The sequence below is a fragment of the Coloeus monedula genome (assembly GCF_965178545.1).
Source record: "Coloeus monedula genome assembly, chromosome: 5".
NCBI classification, from domain to species: domain Eukaryota; kingdom Metazoa; phylum Chordata; class Aves; order Passeriformes; family Corvidae; genus Coloeus; species Coloeus monedula.
The window spans coordinates 29,673,105-29,693,914 of record NC_138785.1 but is presented as its reverse complement, the minus strand read 5'-3'; the positions used below and the strand labels follow the sequence as shown (position 1 = coordinate 29,693,914).

The following is a 20,810-nucleotide window of genomic DNA, read 5'->3' as shown; positions in this document are numbered from 1 at the left end:
TATAAGTTATTTATCTTCTCTAAAACCTGGCACTGACAAGGTCTGTACTAAATGCATTTCACTATATGGATTGTGAGTGCAAATTTTGTTTGACTGATAAACATTTGAACTTTTTAAAAATTTTTTAATGAGTGGGAATTCTTGACTTGCTTTAATATGCTCTTGACTTTGTTTGTATCTTGTTTTGATCTGAATTTATCTTTGCTGTAGTCGCCAGAGGTATGTTCTTGGAGACACAGCAATGCAGAAGATGGCTCAATCCCATGTGTTCCTGAGTGGTATAGGTGGCCTTGGTGTGGAGATTGGTAAGTTAGGCGACATTTGTTTAAGGAGGCACAAGTGTGTATAAACATACTGTCCCAGAATACTTGCAAGCCTTAAATTTAAATACAATAAGCATGTCTAAACTACCTGAGTGAATTTATGTGTACATGACTCTTATGACTAACATTGCAGGTGCAGAAAAGATCCTGGACTTAACTTCTCATTTTACTAGAAAAACATTTCAAATTTTACTGTAAAATGTGCTTCTATGGGCCAGATTGCTTTACCCAAATCTTGTGTCCTGGGTGAAGGTTTAGGGTAGGTAATCCAAGTTAGTCCTTTAGGCATCAGTATCAATGAACGTAATAATAGGAACAGCTATAGTCCAGATTATTCCCATGTAGGAAATGTGAGGGTGTGTAGGAGAACAGAACTATTTGGTGAAAATGTATAACTGCCCTGATACAAGAGACTCCTTAACAATTCCGCTTACTCTTTATGAGCAAGACTTGTTTTGGCTGGTTTGTGCCTGGGGTATTACTCCTTCAGTTGGCTCTAGTGGTTCTCTGCACCAGATGCCAGAACACAGTCATGGGGTTTTGCAGTTTATTATCATTAGCATCTCTGTAATCACAATTGTGGGATGAACAGCTGACAAATGACAAATGTAGAGAGCCTTTTTAACCTTGCTTATGTTATTTTGCTTTCAGGAGTGCCGTAGAATGCTTGAGCCAAATGTAAAAGAGAAAAAATGCTTAAGCTGTGAGGTTCTTAACAATGAAATACTGTTATTGTCCACCTGATTAACTATCCAGTTACAGATTTGCAAGTAACCTGCAAGAGTCCCTCTCTCTGTTATTGCTTTGTTTTGTTTTTTCAGCCAAAAACATCATTCTGGCCGGGGTAAAGGTATGTAAAAGAAGTTCTGTTGTTGGGTATTCTTGGGTGAGCATGAGAAAAAGGCACAACACTACTAGCTAATTAATCTAAAGTTTCTGAATCTGTTTTTCAGTAGAAGGGTTGCAAAATGTTTGAGAACCTAGGGGTGAAAACTTTCAAAAATCTGGATGTTCTAGTGGTACAGTCAGAATTTCACATTAATGTCCACTCCACTCTGAAATAGCTCATAAAATATTTTAGCCAGCTGCTGATTAGATACTGAAGCCTTTTGTACATCGTGACTTCTCCTAAATGGAGTGGTCCAAACTCAAAAGCCAAACTATTCAAAATACCTTATCCTATTTTGTCATCCATTAGAATCCTTTTGTGTAGATGTTAGAATGGTTGAGAGTTTTAATCCAACAACTGCTTTTGTGCTGCCAGGGTTAATTTTATTAGCAAGAAGCCTTTTAAAACTCTTCTTTCCAATAGAAAAAAATCAAATGAGTCCATTAGTTTTCAGATCACAATTGCCCCTGTATCACAGTCTGGCAAAAATCATCCTTGATATTTAAATGCTGTCTGTTATCACTGCAAACTGGGAGGAAAATGCTTAATGAAGTGCATGTTGTAGATGTGTTTTGGTCTCTCAAACAGTAAGAGTTTTCTTGGGGAATATGTTGGAAGAGCTTATATATGCTGCAGCGAAATCTGCTGCAGTGTTAGTCCTCCAGCATTTTGTGGGGGACTTAATCCATGCTTTTGGGTGCTGTGACCATGTATATTTCTTCCAGCAAATGCTTTTTGACAAACTTTCTTAGGCTCTTACAGTTCATGACACCAAGCACTGCACGAAATGGGATTTGGGGATCAACTTCTTCATCCATGAAGATGATGTTACCAGTCAAAGGAACAGGTTAGTGAAGTCTTTGGAGTGGGCAAGGACTGAGCTTGACAGTTTCCTGAGCATCAAGAATAGCAGTTTGTTGTCCAAGAGCTGGCAGTACATCTCAAATACCTATTAAACACTTTGTCTGGAGTTGCTGACTTTGAGTACAGTGCCCAGGTGGATATTAGAGGAAGTCTAGACTGGGATTGAGGCTCTGAGTCACAAGCGTCACTGCTTGTAATGCAAATTTAATAGTGGGGGCCAGTGTGCGTTTCTTCCTTGGGCTTTCTCAGCCACCTGTACAAGACTGGACAACAGCCATGACAGCAGACCATCTGTGGGTCCTGTACTATACTGGACACAGCAGTTTTCCTCAGACCTGCTAGGAATTGAAGTGTGAATAAATGAGTTGGTGATTGTTGCCAGGAGACATTGTGAGGGACTCTTTTAGGGCATGTGTAGTAAGAAATTCTATATTGAAAATACGATTTTGTAGACACATAAAAAATTGAAAATTGCTGTTCTTTCAGGGCTGAGGCCACACTTCATCGTATTGCAGAACTCAATCCATATGTCCATGTAGCAGCATCAACTGTGCCACTAGATGAAACCACAGATCTGTCTTTCCTAAAGCACTACCAGGTATGTCACTCTTAAAGCAGTTGTATGTGTATTTTGTTCAGAGCAAACAGCTTGGATTTTTTAATGTAAGTAAATACAATGAAGAACTTTAAAGTACATTTTGAGATGATGTAAAGAAAACAGTAGGTCTTCTGTTTGGACTGATGAAGTGTTGTGCTTGTTTTTTTCAAGACTGAAACGGTGGTCTTGTGTTCCCACCACTTTCTTAGTACACTTACTATGGAATTTGCTATGACAATAAACAGCTAAGTGGGGTTGCTATACAAATTTTTTTCTTTGAAGGCGAAACTGTGGCCTTTCTTTGCAGCTACATAGCACAGATGTTCTACATATATTCAGTGTGCTGAATTCCAGGCAGCAGAAGCTCAGGCTATATAAATAGATCGTTCATGTATGTATGTAATGAAATGTAAATGCCTCTATGATGGAGTGAGGGCACTTGGAGTTTTTCAGTCAGCTGTCTCCTGCCTGTGTGCATGGCTCAGCCTGAGTGGGAGCCTTTACTGTGTGGCTTACATGCAAGCACACCAAGTTTCTGAATGTCCCAGCTCCAACAGGCCATGTGTAGCTGAATGGGATGCAGTGCATGTGCCTTGGAACCCAGTACCATCCCAGACATCAAAAGAATGCATGCAGAAATTCTGTGTCTGCAGTTTTATGAGCACAAATACTGGAAGCCTATGCAGACTTCTTGGTGTGCACTGATGAGTGTCATTTGTGTTTGTTTGCTAGCTTTAATCCTAAAATTAAAAATCTACATTTTTGCTGAGATTATCCATAATTGTTTTGGTAAATATTCTAATTGGGTTTTGAGTTTCAAAGCTACAGTTAAAATAAAAAGCAACCAAAAACTGAGAATTTGCTGTTCCTGCTCTTACTCATCTTGTTTCCAGAACCTATGGAGTGGTAACCAATCTGCTTTAACGAGAACTTCCACAAGACTGCTTTCTCTTAAGTGTGGAGGATAGGAGTCAGGACACCTAAGTAACTTACTCTTATGTCATAGGTCAGCAAGCATATATTTCTAAATTTGGCCAAACTGGAACATCTTAGTACTAGTTTTTCCATAGCCTGACGATATTGATTGCTTTTAGTGTCTTAGAAGTATTTCTGTTCTTGTTCACAGTGTGTCATATTGACTGAAGTAAGTCTGTTGCTGCAGAAGAAGATTAATGACTTCTGTCATGCTCAGCAGCCACCTATTAAGGTAATAGAAAAAATGAAACACATGCATAATCTGTACAGTGAGCATTCCAGACTTTCAGGGTGTTCTTTCCAAAATGGAGAAAGCTGGTTATGAGGTATATAATTCTATGCAGATGGCATGTTGATGGAGTAGCAGGAGTTTTGGGAATACAGTGTTGCTAGTGGTATTATCTGGATATCAGCATGGGTAACCACAGCTTGGTCCTTAATTAAAAAACAGTCGTGTTAAAGAGTTTTCACTGTTAACTGAAAATGGTTCTGAAAGAATGTGCTGAGACCGAAGGACGTGCTGAGGCTGAATGTAAGAGACCACATGTAGAAATGGTAGTATTTCACTGTGTAGTGCTCCTGTAGCATTCCTGTGTTGTGTATGGGCTCAGAAATGCTCATACAGGTTCAAGGTCTTTCATCAGTGCTGTGCTATGTAGTCAGTGGCCTGAGTACACGACAGGTTTCCACTGTAGAATTAAACCTGCTGGCCTTCAGTGAGGTCCAGTGTGAGGCATTATTTCTTTGGCTTGTGCTGTTCTAGGGATACTCATGATTTTTGCTTTCTCTTGTAGTTCATCAGCGCAGATGTGTATGGAGTATGTTCACGTTTGTTTTGTGACTTTGGTGATGAATTTGAAGTGCTGGATACAACAGGAGAGGAGCCAAAGGAGATCTTCATTTCAAATATAACACAAGTAAGGGATAAAAGTCATTGTGTTGCTTTTACTGTTTTTAAAAGGACTCATTTTTGGCTCTTTGAAAAGGAGAGTGCCAAAGTGCTTCACTTAGCAGCCTGCTAAGCAATTTAAAATTGGCAGTACAGGAGATGCAAAGTTACTTTGGTTACTTTGTTCTTATTGATACCTCCTGGTTGTTACTTACTATGTACACAAGTACTGATTTTTTTTTAATTGGAGGGGGAGAGAGAAATAAATGAAGAGATGTAGAAAGAAATGGGCATAACTTTGGTGTGGGAATAGGGTAAGTCTTCTAAGGAACCGTGAAAAATAGGCATGAAAAGAGCCCTTTTTATGAGAAACTGCAGCACTTAGAGGCGGAGTACTGGAACAATCAAGGGGATTGAGAACTTATTTTGAAAAGAAATTTAAAGGTTTGTTTTAACCAGCTGAAGCAGAGGCAATGAGAAGAGGATATTATTGCTAGTACTTCCAGTGCAGAGTTTCTACTTGTGTTACTGTTTTATAAAGGGAAATTACTTTACGTCCTTTTTTCAGTTCTAGAACTACAGACAGTAAGCTCACTTATCCAGTAGCAAGTCTTTTGTCCTATCCCCAGTCTAGATATAAAAATAACCGATCTAGGAGGGGTTGTACAGCAAGTTGGGTTTGGTCTGGATTAAAGTTTATGATATGATGATTTGGGTAGCCTGTTCTTTGGTGCCTTTAAAAGGGAATGGATGACTTGATTGTTCTCATTGATTACATGAGGAGTACATAGCTGAGTTTCATGGCTTGTGCTGATTACCTGCCAAGTCAAGAAATCAATATATATTTGTATATATGTCCTGTGTTTCATAATCTGATACTTGAGTTTAGTTGTTTCTTGCTTCCACTCTGAAGGGTAAAACTGATGAGAATAAAAACTCAATGCCATCAAGTGGCTGTTCTTGTCCTGTAGACAGGGTCAAGGTGGCACCGTGGCCCTAAATCGGAGCAGATTTTTCTCCAATCAACTCCTTTGCTGTTGTTCATTGTCACAGTGAATGTGGTCCACTGTAATTAAGTTCTATGCTACTTAACTGAAATCTTTCTAATACTGGGGAATTGGGAAGGGATGGCAGGAGACTTTATAGGCCAGGCTTGCTTGCAAACCCACCATGTTACAGCCTGAGGTGCAGCGCAAGGTCTTGATGAGCTGTGTTCAGACTGCAGCGAGGTCTCTGTGTGCATAGCAGGTTGGCACAAATCCCATAATAGGATGAGATGTTGTCTGAGATTCCTGTAAGTGTAAGCTTGTCTGTGACCTGCTGAAGCTGTGTCTTGCCTGTATGCTGATGTCCAGCTTTGTAAGCCTTCCTAACTTTCAATAATGAGTTTGGATGTAATTTTTAAGGGTATCAGACAGAAAGGAAGCATGGAGTGATAAGGACCATTCACACGACTTTATTTTTTAATGCCTCTGAAAATTTCTTTGCACATAGAGACTATTTTTAGTTTGGAAAAAGGAAATAAATCTGCTACTATTTAAGAAATAACAATGGATTTGACTTCTGAGAGCTAACAAATGCACTTTGCTAACATACTGAGAACTGGAAACAGTGAAAATTAGTAAGTTTGTGTTGTAGAAACTCTGTTAAATTGAAAATAGTAGGACTGAAAAAGTTGTTATAGGTAACTCTCTTGCTCTGACAGAAATGAGATGTTAAAAGTATTAGAGACTGCAGTTTCAGTAGACAAAAAGCTATGTGCCTACAATAAAATGTAACCCCTTTGCACAAGACACTTTCCTCCTTGCTGACTGCCATTTTTTATTTCAGTCAAATCCTGGTATTGTCACTTGCCTTGAAAATCATCCACACAGGCTTGAAACAGGACAGTTCTTAACCTTTCGGGAAGTTAACGGAATGTCGTGCTTGAATGGATCCACACACCAAATAACAGGTAAACTGCTGCTGACTCATGTGCAAGGTGCTTCTTTTCTGCTCTGATTTAGCCAGTGCAGTGTTAGTTACTGTAGCCAGAGGAGCACTGGGTTAGGCAGACCTGCTGTGAGCATGCACAAAAGAATTGCTTTTTGGTGCCAAGGTCTTCCTAGTGTTGTCTTGATGCCATTTCCGTTTAGTAAAGTCTTGCTGATCTCCTCTTGCTGCTTAAGGAACCAATGGAATTGCTCGGCTCAACACATGGAATCTAGTTGGCAGCCTCTGAGCTGACCATCATTTGTCTGCTGATGAAACTGGTTTGGTTTTTGGAGGGTCCCATAATGCCTGTGCTTCTGTCACGGTTTTGGATGCCACTTGGTGTGTCACTGTTTGCCTTGTATCTTTTTTGGGTGGCAATTTAAGTGTACAGGGATGCATTGACAACGTTCTGTTTCTAAGAATGCTTTTGAAATTATTTTCATGATTTATGTCCACCTTGTTTTGTTCTGCTTCATGCAGGACTCAAGGCATTCTACTTGGTTCCTTTTGGATGCTGGGGAATTTCCCAGTTTCCAGATCTGAATGCCTGTTTGAAGCAGAAGAGAGAGCAAGCGGGTGATGGTTGTTTGTTTTTATTTTGGGTTTTCTATTTTGTGGTCTGAGGCAAAAACCAGTACTCTAGAAACATGTGCTTGAATCTGTTTCCTCTGGTCCCTTTGCATTTTGCTAGAACTGATGCTGTGGTCAGTTCCTTCCTCTTATTCATGGCTTAGCTTTCATTTTAGTTTTCCATGAATTAACAATTTTTGTGACTTTTTGCCTTGCTGAATAATGTTTCCCATGTATGAGAGGGAAGATGTGACAAAATGCTCCAACTGTCCTTTTTGATTGCCTGTAGTTCTCATTACAGGGCTAAAATCCTACTCTGAGCAGTTAATACTGGACACTGCTGTGCACAGTCTAAATAAAATTAAGCGTGATTTCATTTTTATTACAGAGCTGTGGTCATCAGAATTCTTGTTCAATCAGCTTCCACTTAAAAAAGCTCATTTCATAACAGATCATGTGAAACTAATACTTTGTCCCTCTGTCAGTTTCTGGGTTAATCTTGTTAGGAGGATCAGCTGTGCTTATGCTTTCAAAACAAGGTTGCCCACTGCAAAATTGCAGCACAAAAAGCACTGGCAAACCCCCACTTTGTTGTATACAGAATTGTAGCATCCAGTGACACTTTGAATTAATCTTTCACTGTTGATTCTCTTCTCTTTTCAGTGGTGTCACCTTATTCCTTCAGCATTGGTGATACATCAGAGATGGAGCCTTACTTGCACGGGGGCATAGCTGTGCAAGTGAAGACGCCCAAGCTGTGTTACTTTGTAAGTGTGTGCTTGACAGAGCTGGGTACTCTGGCTTTAATGGTCTGAGCACTGGAAGCAGAGTTCAGCACATACATGTTCCCTAGAATTATAGAGTGAACTGTGTTGGAAGGGACCCACAAGGATCATGGACTCCAGCTCCTGACTCTGCCCAGGACAGCCCCAAAAATCACACCTGTTTAAAGATGAGTCTTGCCACTAGGAAGTGAAACATCTCTGACCATTTTTGACAGACAGAACTTGGAGTAGATAATTATTTTCAGCATCTATTGTGGTATGAGTAATGAAGAGAGCAATGGCAGTGCTAGTCAGAAAGAATATTTGTTTCTTAATCTCTACAGGAAGAGTTTTGTTTTGTCAGGTAGCAGTGGCTGTTGTGTTCTTAAATAGTGTGTTGTCATGAATTCTATTTTTCCAGGAACGGCTGGAGAAGCAGATAACAAATCCATTATGCCTTGTTGCAGATTTTAGCAAGCCTGAGGTAATTAGTATGTGGGGATTTGGGCATAAGTGTTCTAATATTAAAAATACATGGATTGTAATCTGTAGCTTTATGTTTAGAATAATATAATTTCTACTTTTTGCCCTTAGTGCTGGGCTTTGTTATGGATGTTTGGCAAAATGCAAGACATTATAATGTCCAGTTAAAAGAAGATTACCACATTTTCCCATTTCAACACTAAAGTCTTTTGGGGACTCTTCAGTTGGATTTACCTGAAGTGGGTGCTGAATATGTGTAAAGGGCATTGCATTTTTTAAAAACATTAATATAAGGTATTTCAAATTCACTTTTTAATGTTATTTTAAAACTTTTTTTGAGCATTGTACTTAAGAGACAAATGAAAAGATAACAGAAGAGTTCAAATAGTTGTTTTTGTTTACTTCATGTCTCTAGTTTGTAACTGATCAGCAGCAATTGTTGTCGTAACAGGCACCTTTGCAGATCCACGTTGCCATGCTTGCCTTGAACCACTTCCAGGAGAACTTTGGTCGCGGACCGAACATTGGGTAAAGCAGTAGTTTTGTGTTTGCCAAGCCTTGAATCAGACAGATCTCTCCTTTTCCTGTAGTTACTGGCTGGCTGAGCAGCATGGTACCTTCCCTGTCTGGTACCTGATAGACCACTTAGAAAGTTGTAAAATGTTACCTGATGTATGTCTGGGTGTGTAACCAGGCTTTCCCAGTATAGCAGTGACACTTTCTGGGCCCAGGTAGACAGCAAATACTTCTGGAGGAAGGCCTTCTCTGTTCTAGTTTTTTCACAGTGTGGGATTGGTATGGAAAAGTTGTTTCTGTGATCCTGAATTATCTTGTAGTTAATGGATTTTAAAAATAATTATTGGAATGATTTGGTTTTAATTTTCAGTGTTTTTCATTCAGCTGTAGTTCTTGATGTGTGTAATTGCATGTGTGAGTTAAATGAGACAAAATTACTTAAAAAGTATTAAGTCTTAAGACTATACTTGCACATGGTCTTTTCCACTGAGACTCCTGTTCTTGAGCTAACCCTAACATTTAGAAGTACATCTTGAATGCTCACAGTTAAGGATAATGTGAGTTTCCAAATTTCCTACTGTATCCATTGCTTTTTTCTTCCATTGACTTGTGTTTCCAGAAGAACTCTGGAATGTTTAAGTCATCATTATTGTTTCTACCCTGGTGTCTAGATGCCTTCAAGATGCTGAGGAAATGCTGAAAATAGCTGTGTCTATAAGCGAAACACTGGAAAACAAAGTGAGTAAGGAATCATTGTCACAGTGAGTCACTTCTTTATGTGCTCATTTACTTGCCTAAAGGTCATGCTTTAGTTGTTTGCCTTTGTTCTGGTCTTTGCATCCATCTTTAGATGTATCAGCTGCCTTTCTGAAGGCCATGTGAGGAAACAGAATGGGGTTTCAGCATGGGTTCAACTGAGTGTTGACCTGACATGAAGGCTGAATCCTGTGGCTGTGTGAATCCAGTTTTTAGACAAATGCATGTAACAAATACAGGGTATATGGCGGATCTGTTTTGGCTGAAAACTTTTTTGCTAGTTGGAGTGAAATAATTTGTCTGTCTTTTACTGAAGAATAATAATCTGTGAAACTGTCAAGCATTGGCTTGTTCACTGAGGGGATAAACCTGTTATTGGGTCTTACTTTTCAGCCTCAGGTGAATGGAGATGTGGTGAAATGGCTGTCTAGGACTGCTCAGGGATTTCTGCCTCCTCTGGCTGCAGCAGTGGGTGGTGTTGCTAGCCAGGAAGTCCTGAAAGCAGTAACAGGAAAATTTTCTCCATTGCAGCAGTGGGTAAGGCTGTCTTGGTTTTTGGATGGTTATTTTGACATGTTATGAATGGATAGCTGTGTGTAAATGCTGTATGATCAGAGTAAACAACAACTTCTATAACATGGAACAAAAAAAACCCCCACCAGATTAGAGACTATATTTAGAAAAAATAGTGGTTGGTTTTATGTGTACAATAAAAGTACAGCCAGTTTTAGTTAAAATTTTTGTATTTGGGGTTCAGACAGCACATTGTGTTTTCACACAAGCAAAGAGAGCATTGGCTTGTCACCGTGTGGCTGCAAAGGTGCGATGCAGTCCAGATGCCAGCTTAAACTACTGTACCTAAGAGCAGTGCTTTCAGACTCCCAGGATGAATGTCAGAGTAAAGTTAGATTAAAAAATTTCACAATCTTCACTTACCTCTGGTTACCTCTGGAGGTGTAACATGCCTGTCAGAAGTCAAAAGCTTGCAGCTCACCTGTTTGAGTGAATGTTTTTTCCCCTTTGTGTCCAAGTGCTTTTTCCTGTCTGCTAAAATCGTGAACTGTTGGGTACCAGGTGCTGTATATCCACTGACAGTAAAAATTCAGTGCTTCTAAATTTCTAGACTCTGTTATTCATACAAAATAGTTAGGTTTTTTAATTAAAATAACACGAATGTTTTTCACAGGTTTTCATTGGACTTTCTTTTTTTTATTTTTCTTTTACAGCTATATATAGATGTGTTAGACATTGTAACACCTCTAGAGAAGGTGGGCTCTGAGGAATTTCTCCCACGGTAAATATAACTACAGTCTGCTGGCTTATGTACTGTTCACATCTGAGTCTCAAGCAGGCACAGATGTCTTTTAAAATTAATTCAGTGCTGTTTGCTGGAGGAACAGGTTTGGGGTTAAGAATGTGTGTCTTATTTCAGCATGGGATGAACAGGAATTACAGACTTTGACTTTCTTAGTTCATGTCAAAGTGCAGTTTGGCATCAATGGTACTACTGTGATAAATGGCAACTTGAAGTCTCCTGGTTTTGTGTTCTGTGCCTGCATAGGGGAGATAGATATGATGCCTTGAGGGCTTGTATTGGAGACTCTCTGTGCCAGAAGCTCCATGATTTGAATGTTTTCTTGGTGAGTATGACTGACACTGTTACAGTGTTTGCAAATGCTTTGTTGGTACAGCTAATGTCCACTGTCCTCAAAATACATGAGGGCAGCTCTGATATGTGCCACTGCAGAATAAATGGTCCAGAATTGCAGTGGGACTTGTCTTTGTGGTTTGCACTTATATTTCTGATTCTGCAAATGTAATATTCTTTAGGTTGGCTGTGGAGCGATAGGCTGTGAAATGCTAAAAAACTTTGCACTTCTTGGTGTTGGTACTGGGCAAGACAAAGGATTGGTAAGTCACCTGTTAACCTCACTTCTCAATAAAAGTAATGTGACAGGGAATAATAAAATAATTTAGACTACTAAAAAGTGTTAAGAGTTTAAATCGTATTTCAGGTTGATCTCTGCGCAGAGGGTACAGTGGTCTTGGCATGGAAGTGTGTTTAGTTTGAAGAATACACTTGTAGCAGTCTTGCTGCATTTTGATTTTAAAACAAAATTTAGTCAGTCAGTATAAGCAGAGCTTTGGCCACAGTGGATGCCAATAGCAGTGTTTTTGTTTTGACAATTGTCTATAGAGGTTTCATCAAAGTCATTGCGCAGTGTTACACTTAAATTGTAACTTTGGCTGTTGCTTTTGCTCCTTCTGACTTAGGTTACAATTACAGATCCAGACTTGATAGAGAAATCTAACCTGAACAGGCAGTTTCTTTTTCGACCTCATCACATACAGGTAGGCTTTCTTATTCAGTGACGTTTCTGGACTATTGTGTTCCCCTGTCCTGTGTCCCCACAGAGAGCTGAACTTGTGAGTGTCTGTACTTCTGTCCAGAAAAGACTTAAAGGCTGTAATGAAACCTAGGGGGTTTTTAAAACTATGTTTAGAACTGCAACAGCATCCAACTTATCACTAGTATCAGTTGAGTAAAACTGGCTTGTCTAATCTTAATTTGTACTGGTGTTTTTGACTAATGAAATATCTTGAATTTGACAATTGGATGAGTACTGTATTGCATAAGAGCCCGCTGTGAGTTAATATGCCAGAAATGCCCTGCTATGCCATTGAAATTTGGGGAAAATAAAACAGCAAAAAATGGAAAGTGCTGGCAGAAGTGTTCTAAATAGAGCTCAGTAGTGCTACTGCTGATGGCACTTGACCAAAGCTGCTGTCTTCTGACTTAATTGTTTTCACTAAGCTGGTAAATAGTTTTGAAAAAGCCCAGCACGTACATTCACTAAATGCATGACACAGAAGCTGTTAATTCCTTAGAAGCAGAGAGAACATCCCTGTACTTGCAAACACAGCACAAAATAAAAAAGATGGCTTAGATCTTGACAGCAATGTGGAAAAAGGTTTCCCCTGCCCAAAACCCAGCAGTTGAATTTTCTGCTTCCTGTTTGTGTAGCAAATCTGGGAACAGATTGCACTTTGGATGGATAGGTAAATGGAAGGTGAACCCTGCAAGCTTTTAGAAGCCACAGGCTTAAGTGCTGATCCCTAGATAATTGTAGAATGGCTAGAAGTGTTGGGTAGGTCAAGAACTCTATTTCAGTTTAGCTTCTGAAATTGGCTTCGTGTACTGAAGCCACTGAAATTACTCCGTACTGAAATTACCTTGCGGTAATGTGATTATTCACAGGTGCTTGATGTCTGTGCTGCATAGACACAGTCAGAGTTGCTAATGGGTTTATCCTCAGACAGTCATGAACTGCTCCCTTCTTTTGAAGAAATTCTTACGAGAGGCAGCACGCAGCATCAGTTTCAGTTACTTGATAAACCATTTAAGCACTTCCACCGCATGGTCTCTGAAACACTAAATAAAACTGAAAATAAAACTAGGAAACTAGATAATGAAATACTTATCAGTGAGGGAGGTACATGATTAAAAAATGTTGTTTATTGTATGTTTTGCATACTAACGTTTCTGTCAGTGAATTTTGTCTGATCAGTAAATGAAGTCGATGTTTCTGTGTCCAATGTGTTCTTTATCTGCATATTGTTGATCTCTGTATTTCTACTTTCAGAAACCTAAGAGCTACACTGCAGCAGAAGCAACTGTGAACATCAATCCTTACATAAAGATTGACTCAGATATTAATAAAGTTTGTCCAGCCACTGAGAACACTTACAGCGATGAATTCTATACCAAGCAAGACGTGATTGTGACTGCTTTGGACAATGTTGAAGCCAGGAGATACATTGATAGGTAGGGGGTGGAAGGGAAGCAAGGGAACTGTTAACTTCTGACGAGGCTGAGAATATTCTGGCAGTCTTAAGGTTGAATTATTAAAGCATAAAAATACATATTTAAAGTTAAAAGTAGAGATATTTACTTTTAAAAATAATTTCTAATGCTCGTAATTCACACCGGCTGAGGTTTATGGTATCGTGATCTAGCTTGAATAGTTCTTACTTAATCTCTTTTTTTCCTGAGTTTGGTATAAGCTTTCCACTGTTCTGAAAGTGCCTAGAGACAATTCTGGTTGCACTCCAGTAATGTCTGCAAGGCAAGAATGTAGAGATTGCTCTGTATTCTGATAGTCTGTGTCTTTCCATGTCAGTCGTTGTGTAGCAAACCTGCGTCCTCTTATAGACTCTGGAACTATGGGAACAAAAGGACACACAGAAGTTATTGTGCCCCATCTGACAGAGTCCTACAATAGTCATGTAAGTATTTCAAGACCATCGCTCACCTTCTGTAGCTTATCACATAATGCCCTCTAATTCTTTGATCATTTTTATGTGTCTTTCTAAAATAAGTGGCCTATTTGAGCTGCTGAAGAACAATACTGTTAGGAAATAATGACTTCCTTGGTTTCTGAAGAAAAGCTCACAGGAAATAAAATTTGAGCAGTGCTTTACAAGCATACATAACAGTTCTGTTCGAATGGGAAAGGGGAAAAATGAACCTTCAGGCTCTATTCCTGATAGACACTATCTGCAGTATCCCTCTGTTTAAGTTCTTCTGGAGAAATTCGCTGGTTGAGAACACCATGAAATGGTGCCACGTGGACATGGAGACAGTACTTTGAGCATCCTAATTGTCCTGCTAGGATCCATTAGGAAGTCTTTCTGGCCTTGAGTGACAGGGCATGTTTCATGTTGAAAGCGTACATGAATGCCAGCTGCATGTCTTGGAAAAGCTGGTTGGCAATTTCATCTGTTGTTTATGTTTCACAGTTCAGTTTTGCTTTCCAGTGTTGAATGTAGACTGTTCCTCATAAAGAGGAAGTGAAAATGTTAGTGTTCATAAAACAGATTTCTAAGCATAAAAAGTCACTTTGTATTTTAGAACAGCAGAGTTTTTGACTTATGTAGTGTACAAGTTCTTGGTGCTATTATTAGCAGTTAACCTGGATAAGCCTGCATTCACATGCAACCCTCCTTATTTACAGCGGGATCCACCGGAGGAAGAAATACCTTTTTGCACCTTAAAGTCTTTCCCAGCTGCCATTGAGCATACAATACAGTGGGCAAGAGATAAGGTAATGGATTAACCTTTCTGGCATTCAGCATAACTCCATGTGTGTTTGGGAAGGTGGGGATCTGATATACTTCTTGCAAAATGCCATATTTGTTCTTTTTATTTTACAGTTTGAAAGTTCATTTTCTCACAAGCCTTCATTGTTTAACAAGTTCTGGCAAACCTATCCGTCAGCAGAAGAAGTTTTGCAGGTAAGGGAATGTTGCCAGGGTAGAATAGAGTGTTTAAACTACTGGTTTATGGATTTTGTTTCTATTTAAGGCCAGTGAGATTTGGGTTAGTTTCTGACTTGTTTCAGAAAACCGGAAGACTTACTTGGCTAAGTCATTAGTTCCTCATGTGAACAGTATTTCTGGTGTGTCCCATAATTAAAAGCTTCTCCAGCTCATGGGCTCTGTACATGATGTAGAAATATCAGAAAGACTGAGACACTGCTGGTGTGTGATTTTAGTGTGTGTCACACTGATGTGTAACTAGCTGGGAAAAATGAAAGTGAGACTGAGTTTGAAGTGAATTTAACTATGTAATAAATTAGATTGAAATTGTTTACTGTCTTGTCTTGTGAGTCTGTAATGGCCTGTGGTCCAAAGGGTTGGTGGAAGTAAGTGGGAGAAAAATCCCAGTGGAGAGGACCACATAAAGGATAATACTTCATGAAGTGAACCTCTGTTTCCTCTTGCCTATGGATTACTAAAAACGTTTACTGTTTGACTGAATTAGAAGGAATCTTGTCTCTTTTAACATTTTCATGTTTCTTTATCTAGAGAATAAAATCAGGCGAGAGCTTGGAAGGCTGTTTTCATGTTATTAAAACTCTGAGTAGAAGACCCCGAAGTTGGACTCAATGTGTAGAACTAGCAAGAGTAAAATTTGAAAAGTATTTTAGCCATAAGGTAGGTAAGACCTGTAAATGAGGTGGCACTAGACTAATGAGGATTTTAGAAAACTTGGTGGCCCTAGTAACAAGGTGTCCAAGTCTGCACTCACTTCCATCTCTTCAAAAATAACGAACTATATTTGAAACTTAAAAATGCTTCATCCCCTTCTACTTCTAGGTCTGGTTTATTAACTTACTCTTAGTACTCTGTTCAGTAGTCTCCATGCAGTTTTCTTGGCATTTTTCTGGTGTTTTCCAAAACAGAGGATTATCAGATGTCCTTTATTCGGCAGTGGGTTTTAGTTTCCCACGTTAAACTCCCGTTACTGAACTCACCTTTGTAACCCTGATTTTCTCAAAGATTTTCTGAAATAAGAGCCAGTCATTCTGACAGTCTGGTCCACAGTGTTGCCTAAAGTATGTGTGTAATTTTGTAGGAAAGATGGGATTGGGATGTTGTGGACTAATAAACATACCTGTGCATACAGAATCCCTGGTGGTAGTTGTCACATTGAGAAAATATTGCATTCCTAGTTGTGAATCCATATGCAAGAATCCTAAAGTGACAATAAAGTGGGGGAGCATGCTTTGCTTCTTGGATTAAATGCCTTGCTTGAGCTTTGTACAGATGAGGTGACATTGTCATCTTTGTTCTGTGACTGAAATGGGCAAGCATTCTGTCTTGTAGTACTTGTCTTTAAGCTGTCCATCTTGACAAAGTTGTCTCATGATTTTCTTAACTCTTTAAATTACTTCAGCTAAGAAAGCTCAATTCAGTGTGGTCATGTCAATCTATGTGACAAAGTACTAAAGCCTCTCTGGCTTTTCCTCTAGGCTCTTCAGCTCCTTCATTCATTTCCCCTTGATACACGATTAAAAGATGGAAGTAAGTACAAGTGCCCCTTTATACCTGCTGTAAATTCATGGCATATGTCATGTGTTGCTATTCCTGGTTCCTTAGGATTTCATCTTAAGTCTGTCTTCCTTCCAGGTTTGTTTTGGCAGTCACCAAAGAGGCCTCCTTTCCCAGTGAAGTTTGAATTTAATGATCCTTTGTAAGTATGGTACTGTCCCAGATGCATTGTATAGCATCCTATAAAACTGACAGCAGAAAGTGCAAGGCAGTGGCTTTATAGGCCTGGAAGTTGGACTGGAATCAATAGGTGTTAGTGCACAGTCTTATGCTGTGGCAGATTTGGTGAGCTATCAAATAGTTTCACTGCAGATAATTTTACTTTCGCTGACATGGGATTGGAGGGTGCTGTCCTGACAACATCTAATGTGAAATGGCTTAGAATGACCCCTTTCATGTCTTACATGGCTACAGAATTACTGAGTTGTTGCTGTCATACCTCCCTGCCCCCATTGTCCACATCGTGAAATGCAGGATGTGCCAAATTAAGTTGACTACCTAGAATGACCTAGTGGAGGGACTCCTTTTCTTGTTCATCACAATTTGAGTCTAATCTAGATGGCTTGGGTATTACAGATAATTTTAAGAATTGATGTGGTTGGTCGATTAAAAAGCTTTTATCTGCTGTGTATCTACAATTGCTTTGAGAAACTGGATCACCATTTTTAGTTTGAGTGAATACTGAGGTCATGGCAAATATCAAAGTAATTCTGAGATTAAGCTTTTTATCATGTTGAAGTCATTTGAGTGTTTGTAATTGTTTGGTTGACTGCAAAGGTTAAGGAAATACTGTTTTCATTAAATAACTTTTCACTCATCAAAATCTGCTTGATTTTGGGGACCACTTCTGAGTCACTCAAAAACGTACTATCTATTTTGTACTGTGTGCACTGAAGGATGGAAATTCTGTTTTTCAGTATGTGTGTTCAAGATCTTGAACATGATTGCAAACCTTTGGGCAACTGAAGTAGAAAAAACAACCAACTAAAAATAATTCTGTTTTCTTTAGGCACTACGGTTTCATTGTGAGCGCAGCAAAACTCTTTGCAACAGTGTACTGTGTTCCTTTCACAGAAAAGGTAATCCAGGCTCTGACAGCGTTCCCAACACTTAACGTGGGGTTCAGTTTTGGCCTGATGTCCAGCTGCCAGTTCTTTTCAAGAACTGATTAAAGTGATTCTTAAAGTAAACTATCCTTCTGCACTGGCTGTTTAGCAGCTGCTTACACTTACTTTTCTTTATTTAAATCCCTAACCTGGAGAAGAAATGAGTAGTGCATTGGATATTTTCAGTAAGCACTGACCTTGGGAATTATTATTTTGATGCACCTATTTCCTGTGGAATATAGCTACTGAACTGAAAGAAAATCTCTTTACGGCATTTTTAAAAATTAAGTGTCTTAGCTATGCTATGAGGGTTTTATATTTTACTGCTTAGAGCCTCTGCGCTGCTTATCCTTTGTTTTTTGTTTCTTCCTGTAAGTCAGGTTTGCACTTCTGTTCAGTTTTCAAGTGCTAGACACTTCACACTGCTCTGGTTTGCTGTAGTAACTAAGTTGTCACTTGGTGTTTTAATGATGTTTGGCTGAAACGTCACTGAATATCTGTGAGATTTTTTTGGGTCTAGTCTTCTTTGAAATACTATTGGATTTACAGTCTTTTTGTGGGGGACCTTTTGAGTTGATGCGAATTTAAATTGTTTTTCTTCAAAACCATAACAGGACTTGTCAGAGGAAACTATTTTGGGGATTATTTCATCTGTGAAGGTACCAGAGTTTAGACCTTCAAACAAAGTAAGTGAGATATTTAATTTAAAGAAAAAAAATATTCCACAACCAGTGTCCCACATCTCCAACTACTTCTTGCATCAATGCTAATGAGAAATAAACATAAATTAACATGTGTTTTGTAATAAATAATAGTGTGGCATACAGGACTGTTCTAACTTGGTATAGCTATGGTATCTATTTACTATATGCTAAGTGGAAAATGGTTTGGAGGGTTACCTTTTTCAAATTATTTGTTTTAGCATTGTTTTCCATGCATGAATGTGATTGTAATTCTGCAAGGTTTTTTTTTACATTTACATGAGTCTGTACTATTTTAATAAAAGTAGTAAAATTTTACTCATAAGCAACTTTAAAGCAATCCAAGACTGGTGTCAATTTTATTTCTTTGTAGTTAATATTAAAGAAGTGTCATTACCTTTGTGTTTATTTTTGAAGTGTTTGAACTTCAAAACAACTTAAGCATTATTGTGCAGTGGCTAGCATTTTTCATAATTTAAAATTAGGAAATACTCTTAATTTTTTCGTATTTTCTTGCCTAGTGTTAATACTTGTCCCATGAATGCTTGCTTTGGGAAGACAAACAGGTTTTTTGACTTGGAATCACAGTTTGGTTGGGGTGGTTTTGTTTGAGTGTTTGTTTTGAGTATTTTTCTGTATTTCTTAGGGAATTTAATGTGCTTCAATTTGTGCCCTTGTGCTGTCACTGGGTACCAGTGAAAAGAGTTTGGCTGTGCTCGCTGTACTTCCCCCCCCATCAGATACTTATACACATTGATAAGATTGCACTGATCCTCCACTCTGAACCATTACAGCTCTCTCAGCTTCTCCTCGTATGAGAGATGCTCCAATCCTTTAATGCTCTTGGAAGCTCTTGGCTGGACATGATCCAGTAAATCCATGTCTCTCTTGAATTGGGAGGAAAATCTGCAGGGAAGACAGGAAATTTAGTACACTTGACACTTGTGCTGTATGCAGTTCACCTATTTATTACTCAAGCACTGCACACATTTGCAGGTTGTACAGACTGATGAAACTGCAAGAAAACCAGATCATATTCCAGTCAGCAGTGAGGATGAAAGAAATGCTATTTTCCAAACTGGAGAAGTCTATACTATCCAATGAAGCTCTGGAAAGTGAGTAGTGCAAACTAGGTTCATAGTTTAGTAATATCCTGCATTTGCATTGCCACTAATGACGTTCAGATCTTTGGATGAAGCAGTTCTGGAATTCTGCAAGAAGTAGAGCTGATATCCAAAGCTTTCTGAAGTGCCACGTACATACCTATACGGTTCCTTGACATTACCCTGTGCTTCTGTATTTCTGAGATTCCTGGCAGTTTTAGGGCTCTCTGTTACACTTGCGTGTAATCACAACACTGATGTCAGTGAGCAGGCAGCAGCAGGGAATTGAACCCTTAAGCAGGGGAAGGGTGCTGGCTGGGTCCCAGATGGACTGCAAGTGATTTGGGTTTGAGAAGGCAGAAAGTCACTACTTAGAGCTCTCAGTCTGAAATGATCCTAAATTGTAAAGACTGTTAAGAGTCTTCCTCAGCATCTTCTAGATGTTAAAATGAGGATGATTGGATTCCATTTTTGTGCCTGGCCACATGAAGAGGTCGTTGGGGAACAACTACAAGCAAGCTTTTTTAGCCCATGAATCCGGGAGAAAGATAAGCTTATCTCTAACTCATCCCATGGAGTGTCAATCCAAAACTCTGACTCCAATGCTACTGAGTCCATAGTGAAATTTTTGCAGATAAACTAAGCTTTAAAAGGGAATTCTCACAGGATGGAGCTTTAGTGAGGTGGGATATATGTGTAACATCCACAGGAATGTTCAAAATCTGTTCTTGGTGGTGCAAAGAAAGTAAAATTATAGTGCTCTGTTGATGTTCATTTCATTATTCACTTTTAGCAAGTGGTATTGAAAGGGCATTTCTGCTTTCAGCAGAGGAAAACGAGTAAGGCACCAAACTCAAACTCCAGGATGTGAAATTTTTAATTTGTTAAGATTCTAGATTTAATTTGTTCCTATAAATTATGTTTAGGACATCTTCAGCTTTCTAATAAAATTTTTGCTCTTTTTTTTTTTTTTCCATGAACAGCTGACTTGCAAATGAAGCCCATCTCCTTTGAGAAAGATGACGATAGTAATGGGCACATAGATTTCATAACAGCGGCGTCAAACCTGCGAGCCAAGATGTACAACATCGAACCCAGCAGATCGGTTCAAAACAAAGCGCATTGCTGGAAAGATTATTCCTGCCATTGCAACAGCTACGGCTGCAGTATCGGGGCTGGTGAGATTGATTTTTAAAATGCGTATTTCTTTCTCTTACTATTTCTTGCCTAAAACTGCTGTTGTCTCGGTATTGATTACTGCTACCCAGACTGAGGCTCATTTAAAGAAATGGATTTGTATCCATTGACCTAATAGAAAAGGTCATGCTTGGTTCTAGATGTGGTTGAGGAATACATGTAGTGCAGGTAGCTCAGTGTGGAGCTGCAGTGCCAGCCAGAGATTGAG

At 39.1% G+C, this 20,810-nt stretch overlaps 1 protein-coding gene across 1 annotated transcript in view; it reads left to right on the top strand.

Annotated features, from left to right (window-relative positions):
• Nucleotides 1-20,810, top strand: part of UBA6 (ubiquitin like modifier activating enzyme 6) — a 29,786-nt gene that overhangs the window by 3,503 nt on the left and 5,473 nt on the right. The window contains 29 exon segments of the mRNA XM_082281404.1: nt 211-305; nt 1,145-1,173; nt 1,965-2,059; nt 2,563-2,674; nt 3,801-3,881; nt 4,444-4,566; nt 6,369-6,492; nt 7,746-7,849; nt 8,268-8,330; nt 8,781-8,857; nt 9,517-9,583; nt 9,995-10,138; nt 10,828-10,895; nt 11,163-11,241; nt 11,432-11,512; nt 11,876-11,953; nt 13,246-13,427; nt 13,783-13,888; nt 14,617-14,706; nt 14,816-14,896; nt 15,470-15,598; nt 16,417-16,468; nt 16,574-16,637; nt 17,505-17,574; nt 18,216-18,287; nt 19,299-19,379; nt 19,381-19,417; nt 20,389-20,498; nt 20,500-20,583. Of these exon segments, the coding sequence (XP_082137530.1) occupies nt 211-305; nt 1,145-1,173; nt 1,965-2,059; nt 2,563-2,674; nt 3,801-3,881; nt 4,444-4,566; nt 6,369-6,492; nt 7,746-7,849; nt 8,268-8,330; nt 8,781-8,857; nt 9,517-9,583; nt 9,995-10,138; nt 10,828-10,895; nt 11,163-11,241; nt 11,432-11,512; nt 11,876-11,953; nt 13,246-13,427; nt 13,783-13,888; nt 14,617-14,706; nt 14,816-14,896; nt 15,470-15,598; nt 16,417-16,468; nt 16,574-16,637; nt 17,505-17,574; nt 18,216-18,287; nt 19,299-19,379; nt 19,381-19,417; nt 20,389-20,498; nt 20,500-20,583 (2,578 nt within the window).